Here is a 12,196-nt window from a genome sequence, read left to right on the forward strand (position 1 = left end):
CCTTGGTCTCTGTCCACCCTTCATGCTCACCCAGTCTGTGATCAAGCATTTCTGTCTCAGGCATGTGATCCTACTTCAAGTCTCCAAACGCTACAGACTCCTGCAACAGATACATGTGGTGTTCCTGGTTGGGGAGATGACTTGGCTTGGTTTTTCTCCTTGCTGGGACCCAGCTGATCATGTTGTGGTTTGGGCATTATGGCAACCCTGAGCCTAGTGTTCACTACTGGACTTGCTGATTGCACCTGGCTTTCCAGCTCACATGCCTGGGGAACTCTGCCATGCTCAAGCATCCTTGTTCTTTCTTAACTCTGGGGATTCTGAGACCATGCTGTCTCACCTAGGATTCTACCCTGCTTTGCCATCTTAGTGCCTTTCAGGTAGGGACATCTGGAGAAGACTTTTAAAAGTTCTTATTTTTTGCCCCATTGCCACATCACTTTCTGATAGCTGATTGATGGAGGCTCTCTTCCCCCATGATTTATCTTCCCATGTATTGCCTTGGATTCACTTCAGACCTCCTACCTTGCAGAAAGTGGTGGCTTTTCTATTGTAGAGTTGTTGTTGTCCTTTCTTAGGTCTCCATTTGAGTTCAGACTAATTTGATAGCTTTCTAGCTGAATTCCTGGGACCAGATGAAACTAAGTTTTCCAAGTCCTCCACAGCACCTTGGACTACTTCCTTACTTATTTGGATAATATGTATTTCTTTTTGTTGTCTGATTGCTGGGGATAGGACTTCTTTCTATTATAGATCTACTTTTGTGAGGGTTTTTATTATGAATGGATATTATACTTTGTCCAGTGCTTTTTCTGCATCTATTAAAATGCTCATATGGTTCTTGCCTTTTTTCTTATTGATGTGATACTGATTTGTGAATATTGAACTACCCTTGCATCCCAGGAATAAATTCCATGTGTTCATGGTGAATGATTTGGATTGTTAGTATTTTGTTGAGGATTTTCGCCCCATGTTCATCAGATATATTGTCCCATAATTTTCTTTTTATTTTTTTTTATTTTTCTTTTCTTTTCTTTTTTCTTTCTTCTTTTCTTTCTTTCTTTTTTTTTTTTTTTTTTTTTTTTGGTGCCCTCATATGGTTTTGATATCAGGGCAATTATGGTCTCATAGAATGAAGTAGTATTTTTCTATTTTTTGAATAGTTTGAGAAGAATAGATATTAACTCCTCTTTACATGTTTTGTATCTTTTGCCTGTAAAGCCATTTGGTCCTGGACTCTTGTTTGTTGGGAATTTTTTTGATTAGTGATTCAATTTCATTTTGCTAGTAATAGATATTTTCAAATTTGGTTTTGGTAGTTTATATATTTCTAGGAATTTATCCATGCATTCTAGGTTGTCCAATTTGTTGGCATACAATTTTTCATAATCTCATAATTCTTTATGTTTCTGTGGTATTGTTTGTTTCTAATTGTTTTTGTTTTATTTTTTTGTTTGTTTGTTTCTAATTGTTTTTTTTTTTTTTTTTTTTTTTGCGGGGGGAGGTCCTCTCTCTCTTCTTTTTCTCTTTCTCTCTCTCTCTTTTTATGCTCTGGCTAGAGGTGTATTAATTTTGTTGATATTTTCAGAGAACCACCTCTTGGTTTTATTGATCTTTTTTTTTTTTAAAGATTTTATTTATTTATTTGACAGAGAGAGAGAGAGATCACAAGTAGGCAGAGAGGCAGGCAGAGAGAGGGGGAAGCAGGCTCACTGCTGAACAGATCCCAGGACTCTGAGATCATGACCTGAGCTGAAGGCACAGGCTTAACCCACTGAGCCACCCAGGCGCCCCTTATTGAACTGTTTTATTGTTCCTTTAGTGTCTATATAACTTATTTCCCATGTGCCTTTGAAAAGAATGTGTATTTTGCTCTTTTAGAATAGAATGTTCTGAATATAGCTATTAAGTCCATCTGGTACACTGTGCCATTCAAAACCACTATCTCCTTGTTGTGTTTCTGTTTGGATGATCTGTCTATTGACATAAGTGGGTTGTTAAATTCCCCTATTGCTATTGTATTACTATCAATTATTTTCAGTTATTATTTCTTCAAAAAAATTTTCTGCTCCCTTTTCTTTCTCTTCTTCTAGGAGATCCCTTAATGCAAATATTTTAAGCTTGATGCAGCCACTAAGTTCTCTAAAACTATTCAAAATTTGCATAATTATTGTTATTCTTATTTGCTCAGCTTGATTACTTTCCAGGCCTCTGACTTCCAGGTTACTAGTTCTTTTCCTCTGCTTCATGTAGTCTACTATTTATTCTATTGGGTGTATTTTTAATTTCATTTATTGTGTTCTTCAGTTCTGGTTCTTTTTTATCTTTAAGAGTCCCACTGATGTCCTCCACTCTTTTTTCCAGTCCAGGGAGTATCTTTATGATTACTACTTTAAATTCTCTATCAGGCATATTACCTGTATCAGTTTTGGTTAGGTCTCTTACTGTAGTTTGGTCTCATTCCTTCATTTGGGGCACGTTCCTCTGTCTCCTCATTTTGTCTAAATGTGTTTTTTTCTCTGTGTTAGGAAATTCAGCTATTTCTCTTGCTATTGAAAATAATGGCATTATGAAGAAGTGCTCCTTTAGTACCCTGCAGTACAGTGTCCCCTGTTCCCCAGGACCTGATACTTTCAGTGAGTGAGTGTGTTGCCTGAGCTCTCTTTTTCCTTCAGTAAGGTTGTCTGCAGAGACTCTTCTTTGCTTGCTGTGCACAGTGTTTGGTCCATGGCTGGGTGCAGCACATTTTAACAAGGTGTGTGTTGGTCTTCTTGTGAAATGAGACCTGCTGCCATCATCATGCAGGAACTGAGGTCTCATAAAACATGAGAGTCTATTGAATGGGTATTGGTGGGTTTTGCACTGATTTTCTGGGGTGGGAGGCCCATGCATTGGGATTAGGGCAAGCATGACTGGGTAGGGCTGATCCACTAAAGCATGGGGAGTGGGGCTTGGTATAAACAAATTAGGTAGCAACTGTTTGTGCCATGCTCTTTCCTGCAGGTGACTCTGTGTTTATACTGAGCAGTGTGGAGAAAAATGGCACCTGACAGCTTGTTTTTGGAGTCATTTCTCTATGATTCTGGCTTCTCTGAATGATGGTCTGAGATGAGTAAATCCCTTTCCTGCCTGTCTGCCCCTGGTATTTTTCAGACTGCTGTTTCCATGTTATATCTCTGCTGGCTGTTTGTTTTGCTACCTAAGAATGAGAACTCAGCTTCCTAATGACTTCTGGGCTCAACCATAGCCTACCTGCTGATTTTTAAAATTTCAAGCTTTAAATACCATTGGTTGTAAGAATTCATAAAATTTGTCTCCTCCTGCTTTCAAAACCAAATATGCAGGTTTATCTTTCCTGTGTGGGCTCCTGAGGGGTTCATTTTAAAACTACATTTTCCTAAAGTTAGTAATCTACCCTGTAGCCATGATAAAAGGTATTGTTTGTGCAAATCCAAACTTGAAAATAAGTTGCGAATCAAAACAACTTTGAATTACATCAAGAGATAGATCTAATAATGATAAGACAAAAAACAAGATATTAGTTAAATTTCAGGTAAGTGGTGGAAAAAAGTAGAATATTAGAATTGCAGGCAAGAGAGTAAGTGATTGATTTCTCAATAATTTCTGCACTACAATGGCAATTTTCTTATTCTCAAGTAGATAGTTTTTAGTGTTTCTTCTTGTATAGCCAGTAGATAATATCAAAAAGTTACTGTAGCTGACACTGATTGGGCATTGCTGTCACCGAGATGTCTCTATGTTAATTTACCATACTTTAAGTTTTTAATCTTTTTAAAGATGAGTAATTGGAACTTTATATCTTCAGTTGCAAAGGGTTCTACTCTTCTGTGTACACAAGAAGTAAATATGCAGGAAGATGACTTTGGAAACTGTAAAAGAACCTTCTGTAATTTTAGGTATGTATTTAGAAAATTATACCTTTTCCAGTTGTGTTTGTGTGTTTATACTGAAAAGAGTCATTTAGTACAAAAGAGAAATGAATACATTATATACAGATAAATATTAATGTTGCACTTCCTTAGATTGTTTTGTTTTGAATAGCTTTGGTGCTATGATCTATAACATATTCAATAATCTTCATATTTTGAACTATTATTTCCCTTATATTTTTGTCCTTAAGTGAGATTTAGATAATTTTTTCTGCCTTTAGATAATTTTTTCTGCCTTATTGCCAGGGATATCCTTTGTGGAAAGATAGTTTGTCACTGGACACGTTTAGAAATAATACCATTTAAAAAATTTGATGTTCAGTATACTTACATGGAAGGCCATCTGTGTGTCTCTGCATATTTAAGAGTACCAACAAAATATGTAACAGAAGATTTTACCTATACTTCAGATGGCACTATGTGTGGTCCAAATAAGGTAAATAAAAATTTGACATGGTTAAGTATGTGGTGTGCGGGTGTCTGTGTGTGTGCATATGCACACATATGAGAGAGAAACAGAGAAGACCTTAACATCTGTTAATAAAGATTATAAATTTTGGTTACTGCATCATTATCTTAAGGTTTAAATTTCAAAATTTCTGTTGGTCAAAAAACACTTGCTTCACTATCATTTGTTTATTATGAATTTTTCTATAGATATTTAAACTTGTTTTCTCAGACTTAAGAATATTAACCTCTTCATTAGGCCAGGATCTGGTCTGCAAAAATTTATAGAAAAAACAAAAAAGAATCAAGTAATACAGCAAAACTAAGTGAAAACTACCTGAATAATAAGAATGGCAATGAAAACAAAAACAGCCAAATATTTAATCCTGCAATAATTGACAAAGAAGAATTAATTTGATTTTTGAATATAAAACAGCTATTTGCTCATTAGTCAACTCCTCTAATTGTTCTTCCAAGAGCATACTATATAGTTGTTAAAAATTTGGCCATGACATGAGACACAATAATAAAATGGAGTTTAAGCTTTATTTATTTTTCTTTTCTGTAAATAGTTTAAGAAACAAAATAAAGGATCTTTAAGCTTACTACCATTGAAAAATTAGTTGGCTAATTTAAAACACTACTAAAGTATCTCATGTTTATTTTTAGATAATTTATATCAAGATAACATATTTTAAGAAATGTAAAATAAAAGAAAATGGAAATGAGTAGTAAATTTATCTCAAAATGGGAAAATGTATCTCTGCATAAAAATACTGGAATAATCACAAAGGAACACATAGTGCTGACTACCTTATAAAAGTAATATGTCATCCCTTTAAGGATTTATTTCAGACAAATTGAAAAAATGTTTACTACAAATGTGAAAGATTAAATTCATAAATTTAATCAGCTAATTTAATTATTCATTATTAGAAAAATAAAAGCACTCAAATGGTGCAAAAACAATTTGATCTTTGTCCTTGATTTTTGGCACAGAGCCCCTAAATGCCTTGGAATTTCCCGAGTAATAGGAATTTTGTTATTGTTGTTGTTATTCATAAAGAGCCTCTTCTAATCAAACTGAATTTATGCTAATGAAGTAACAGGATGAAGACTTTAGGTAACTTTATGATGGAGCTGATCACTAGTAAGACCAATTAAAGAGTTATTACTTTCAGCCTTCAAGAAGAGAAGTAGTATGGTTAGAGATTGAACAATATAAAAACTTTTAAACAATGAAATATAGTATGCTTCTAGGTTGGTGAAATAAATACAGACTACATGAATATTCAGTTACTGGTTTTGTCTAATCAAATAGGAGTTGAACATAATAATTGATGATGAGAAGCATAGCTTATTATCATCCTAAAACAAATATAAATTAACACATAATTTCTGGGATGTGATTTAGAAATGTCTATGGAGCCAAATATATTGTTACATGTTTTTATTGATTTTTTAAAATTATTATTTGTTGCCAATTTTGATTGACATATAATTGAAATATAACATTACCTTAGTTTCAGGTGTACAACATAGTAATTCAATATTTGTATATATTGTGAAATAACAACTGTAAGAAATCTAGTTAACATCCATTACTATACATAGTTACAGAATTTTTTTATTATTTTAAAAATGTTGAAGTTTTACTCTTTTAGCAAGTTTCAAATAGGCAATGGTGTTATTAACTGTAGTTACCATACTGTACAATAATTCCCATTAGTTATTTATTTTATAACTGCAAGTTTGTAGTTTTTTACCCCATTCGCCCATTTTATCTACTCCCCTAAAGCCCCACCATTGGCAACTACCAATCTGTTCTCTGCATCTAGGAACTTGGATTTTGTTGTTTAAATTATACATCCAACTAAGATAACACAGTATTTGTATTCCTCTGTCTGACTTATTTCAGTCAACTACCATTCTCAAGGTTCATTCATGTTGTCACAAATGGCAAGATTTAATTCTATTTTATGGATGAGTAATATTCCATTGTGTATATTTGCTCCATTTGCTTTATTCATTCATTCCTCAGTGGACATATAGGTTGCTTATGTATCTTGTCTACTGTAAATAATGCTGCAGTGAATATGAAAGTGCATATTTATTTTTGAGTTACAAGTTTTTATTCATTTTGTATAAATACCCAGAAGTGAAATTGCTCTATCATATGATGTTTCTATCTTTAATTTTTTGTAAGAACCTCCATACTCTTCTATTTCTATCTATCTACTATTTCTACACTATTTTCTGATTTACATTTCTACGAATAGTGCACAAGGGTTCCATTTTCTCTACATTGTCACAAACATTTATTATTGCTTTGTGTTATTATAGAAGTCATTCTAAGATCCTAGAAGAATAGGAGAAAGAATTGAAGGATGGAAAAGTATTTCAGGGAATAATACTTGGAATGTTTCCACATTTGGCAAAAGGCACAAATACCCCGATGCAAAAAGCAAAGAACATCATATAGGATGAACCCAGTGAAATCCACAGCAGAATACAGCATAATGAAATTTCTGAAAATTAAAGACAAAGAAAAATAATCTTATCATAAAAGTAGTGAGCGTGAAATAACATGTACAAGAAAAATACAATTTTAATAGTGACAATTAAAACATACATATGCCACAAACGATTTCCATGCTGGTCAGTCCCACTACTGCATATGACCACTAAAAACTCTAGAGATCACTCATCTCTTCATCAGTGATTCTCTGCCTGGGAAAGTCTGATCATTAGCCTCTGTCCACCTGGCCAACGTCCCCATGGAGGGGAAATCAAAGAAAGAAGTGAGGGAGGAAGGAAACTGAAGGGAGGGAATGGGAAAGGAAATTGGAAGGAAGGAAAGAAAGAAGGAAGGGCAAGCCGGAAGAAGGCAAGCCAACTTTTCCTACTTGGTTCTGTAGAGGCTTTCAGCTGGGCTGACTTTATACTCCCATACCATTTTTAATTTATAAATAAATAAACAAAACAACTGGAGTAGAATTTAGTGATTCATCAGTTACCTATAACACCCAGTGCTCTACTCCAGAAACCAATATCGCATTGTATGTTAACTACTTAAAATTAAAAACAAACAAAAATCCCCCATCTAACTGACAGGCTTCTACATGTAATAGGGACTTGTCACATGATAGTATGCATTAGGGAACTGGCCTGTAGGGCAAGGTACTTCCAGTAGTTTAATGGACTAACAACTCTTCTAGAGTACAGACCTCTTGAAAAACCCAAATTCTATAATCACCATTAATTCAATTGCTTTAGGAAACAAAATACCTTTCTAAATGTTCTCCCTTGGGATAAAAGTGTTGTGCTGGCTGAATTTTGTAATTGAGAGAACAGAGAGGTGAGTAGTGAATATGAGAGCTAACTGCTTCTGTGATTTTGTGGACACTTCCATGGGTAATTGCGCATTTTGCCCCCCTGGCCAAACTGCACTTTTGGCTCTATCCTTTGCTTTTCCTTATTACTCTGAGGCTGCAGATCCTCCAAGCATCCCAAGCTGGTCAACCAGGCTCCCTCCTTGACCATTGTATATGATGTGGTTGCTTCCTCACTTCATTTTACCCATCGGTGGCTTCGTTTTATTTTGAAACCCAGAAAGTTCTTAAATCTCTCGTCTTCTAATTGCCTTGTTCTGATTCTCCTTTACTCAGTTTAATTGGGAAAGGGGAGCAATTGTGAGTGCCATGTCTGTGAATTTGAACTGGTATTATTCTGTAGTTATTTTAAAAATTCATCAGATATACTTTATTTTCATTGTTATTCTACATTGTTCAATTGATCTCAGAGTGGTTGGAAAGAAAAGATGTCTTTATCTTACTCTCATTAACTATGGCTCCTATGTAAAAGTTATCTTGATAAGAGAAAGAGAGAGAGAGGGGAGACTATATGTCTTATTTATTAACATGAAGAAAAGTATGTCTCTTATGAATCATAACAAAATTTTTTTTTAATTTTTTATTTTTTATAAACATATATTTTTATCCCCAGGGGTACAGGTCTGTGAGTCACCAGGTTTACACACTTCACAGCACTCACCAAATCACATACCCTCCCCAATGTCCATAATCCCACCCCCTTCTCCCAAACTCCCTCCCCCCAGAAACCCTCAGTTTGTTTTGTGAGATTAAGAGTCACTTATGGTTTGTCTCCCTCCCAATCCCATCTTGAATCATAACAAAATTTTAAACAAAACACATATATTAAATACTGAAAAAAAGTATACTACATAGAGATAAGCTTTATTTTAACAATGCAAGTTTGCTTAATATTGGATGCGATAGAAAGATTTTATGATTTTTTTTTAAATTTATAAGACTTAGAACAGGAGACTAGGTTATCATTTGATTTCTAGTTTGCTTAGGTAGGGTAGGGAAGATAATCACATCTCAACACATTCATTTCAAACTTGAAAAAGGTGCATTTTTTCACCACATCTGTATCTTTGGAGTAAATATCCAGTAGTACCATTGTAGAGTCATAGTGTAGCTCTATTTTTAATTTCTTTAAGGAATCTTCACACTGTTTTCCAAAGTGGCTGCACCAACTTGCATGAAGCAATGGGTGTGGTGCATAAACAGTGAATCTTGGAACACTGAAAAAATAAAATAAAATCTAATTTAAAAAATAAAGAAAAAGAAAAAAAAGAAAAAAGTGCATTTTACTGTCCAAAATTAGGTAAGCTAATCAATGAATAAATAAATATAATTAACCGTCTTTTTCTTACTCATACCTGGGACTATAAGGAAATATACTTAAATAATTTAGACATTTCTCCTTAGAAATAGGTATTTACTTACATTGCTTCTTATTGTTTCTTCTTTTTTCTTTTTTTTTCTTTGAACCATGATGTCCTGCGTCTGGGACACTATTTGTGTCTCTTATTCTAAGAAGGAGGTCTTGTAGAGTAGTTTATATTCAGAACATCATATCAATCATTGCCCAAGGCTAAGTACTTTTATAGTGTCTCTAAGTTTTTCTGTCATTACAAAAGAGCCAAATTGATCTGTTTACTTGAAAGTAACTGTATCAGGGGTGCCTGGGTGGCTCAGTGGGTTAAAGCCTCTGCTTTCAGCTCAGGTCATGATCCCAGGGTCTTGGGATCAAGCCCTACATTGGGCTCTCTGCTCAGCAGGGAGCCTGCTTCCTCCTCTCTCTCTACCTGCCTCTCTGCCTACTTGTGATCTTTATCTGTCAAATAAATAAATAAGATTTTTAAAAAATAACTATATCAGAAGTATAGGTTTTAACTTTCCTGGATTATTTTTCCCCTAAAGACAATGCAGTGAAGTATGACTAGTTTATTATTGCTTCAGTGATAATGTTTAAGAAGAACTAGAAAGAAGATGGTTCTTTGGACAGGTAATGCTGATTTGCCCAACATTTCATTATTCTTGCTAGTTTCATCAGAGCACTTACAGTAATGAACAAGTTGATATTCTTTCCTTTATGGTGACTGATTAATGGTGATAGAAAATAATGATTTTTAAGACTACTTATCATATATTGAATAGTCTATCAGATAACTTGAGAAAAGCCAACATAATTTTACAGACTCCCCTAAAGATATTCACATTAAATTAAAATTAGCATGAAGTTTACATACAAATCAGGTCATCAATAAATAATAATTAAAATGATATCTTGTATTTAGTAAGGATTTACTATGTGCCAGGCACTGCTTTTGTTCCTTTATGTCTAACAAATTATTTCATCTTCATAACCTACACTTTTAAAAAATTTGGGTATAATTGTTATTCCAAATTCAAAGGTGGATAAATGGAGGTATGGAGAGATTAAATAACTTGCTTTAGTGCAAATATGAAAGGTAAGAGACACTGTCATTAAAGCTGGAAAAATGTAAAATATAAAAATGACAAGAACACTAATTTAGCATTGATAAATATGTGGTTCTGTGACTAAGGGAGTTCTTCTACTGAATATTGGTCATTGATAACTTGTGCATGAATTTAAAAGAGTAGATTTATTATCATCAAATATAAAATGAGGATAAAAATATTTCCTTTGAGTATAATGAGCATGTCTCATAAAAATACATAGAAAGTGCAAAGACAGATCCAATCTCATTACAAATCACCAGTAGAACTTGGCCATTTTTGTTCTTATATCAATTGGTATCAATATATCAAAATTCACAGCTGTGCTCCCTCATGGGAAAGAAATAGTATCTCATTTCAAAATTTTATATTTGGTAAAGCAATAACATGTCATTTGGACTCTCATGTTCTTCTTTTAGAATGAGTAGATTCGTGAAATCCAGATTCATATTATAGATATGATATATTTTATATGAAAAGTAAATATACAGTGTATTGTGCATTTAATTTTTGTACCAAGTACAATTGCTCAACTTTTGACTTTACATTTACAGTTTTTGTTGTTTGTTTTTTAACATTTTAGTATTGTGATCGGGGGCGTTGTGTTCCTAGGAGTTCGTACACAAAGAGAACAAATTGTGATGCAAATATAAACTGCAGTGGACATGGGGTATGTAATGGTTATTTCATTTCAGTACAGCTATTTTAATTCATGTCAACAACATTGTCCAAGATAATGAGGTTTAGAATTATTTGATATAGAAATTACTTTGAAAATTTTCAGTTAAAATAAGGAAAGTAGATTCCATTATTTATACATATACATATGATTTGTGTGTTCACTCACATTGTTGTAGGCTTCATGAGCTTGGAAGTTTGTAAAAAAATACAATATGAAATAAATTCATTTCTAAATTGAATATTTTAAGGATTACTCATAAACATTTAACATACATGTAAATCTTGCTTGTGGTTGAGTGTATGTGTACCGATAAATATTTGAAAGCATACTCAATATATTTATATTACACATATTATAATCTAATATTTTTGTGAGAGCAGAGTTTCTTGTCTATTAAGATCTCATTCATCCTTCAGTGGTTTCAATTTATTTCCCTGTATGTCTCCTCAATGCTATATTTTAAGAATCATTCACTGATGGACTTTTGGAAAATGTTAACTTTTACTTAACTATTGTAAGTAGTGGGACAATGGACATTATGGTACAGTTACCTTTGCACATTTGCCTGATTTCTTTAATTATTAATGAAATACATGATTGGCTACATTTATGCAACATTTAAATTTTTATAAATATTATATTGTGTTTAAAGAATATTATACCAGTTTTTACTCCCACCTACCGGATATAAAAATATGCATTTCCTTAAATTCTGACCAGACTAGCATCTCAGCTTTTTAAAAATCACTTTCAACATGCTAAATCCATTGCTAATTTATAATTCCTTAATGATAGAGTTTTTAGGCACAATATATGTATGGTCATACTTGCCAATTGCATTTTTATTTGTCTATACATTGTGAAATTATCTACTAGGGAATAGAAACTGGTAAACTTTGTTTTCCTGAACATACATTTAGGCTTTAACTTTGTGGCTGGTGTCTCTTGCCATATCAATGCTTCATATTTTATATAATAATCTGGAATAAAGTGACCTACCTGCATGTCTTGTATTCAGCTTTTCTCCCTAATCACTTATGTGCCCTATTAAAAATTTCTTTATTTCTTTTTTATTTTAATTTAATTTAATTTCTTATTCAATTTTTGCATGACCTAGTTCTAGATTCCCTATTCTGCTTCCAATCCTTTTTTCAGTTCATCCACCAGATGACATTTGGAGATAATTTCTAACCCTCCTATCTAGCAAAATATGTTTTGGTATTTGGTATGTCATTAAACAAACTTCTGTTTGTTTTTCTCTCCCA

The 12,196-nt window shown here is 33.3% G+C and overlaps 1 protein-coding gene across 1 annotated transcript in view; it reads left to right on the plus strand.

Moving 5' to 3' along the window:
* LOC131820609 (A disintegrin and metallopeptidase domain 3-like) overlaps nt 1-12,196 on the plus strand; it is a 124,264-nt gene that overhangs the window by 81,275 nt on the left and 30,793 nt on the right. The window contains exons 15-17 of the mRNA XM_059156297.1: nt 3,827-3,917; nt 4,197-4,386; nt 10,833-10,919. Of these exons, the coding sequence (XP_059012280.1) occupies nt 3,827-3,917; nt 4,197-4,386; nt 10,833-10,919 (368 nt within the window). The remainder of the gene's footprint in view (nt 1-3,826; nt 3,918-4,196; nt 4,387-10,832; nt 10,920-12,196) is intronic.

The sequence above is a fragment of the Mustela lutreola genome, chromosome 18, assembly GCF_030435805.1.
Source record: "Mustela lutreola isolate mMusLut2 chromosome 18, mMusLut2.pri, whole genome shotgun sequence".
NCBI classification, from domain to species: domain Eukaryota; kingdom Metazoa; phylum Chordata; class Mammalia; order Carnivora; family Mustelidae; genus Mustela; species Mustela lutreola.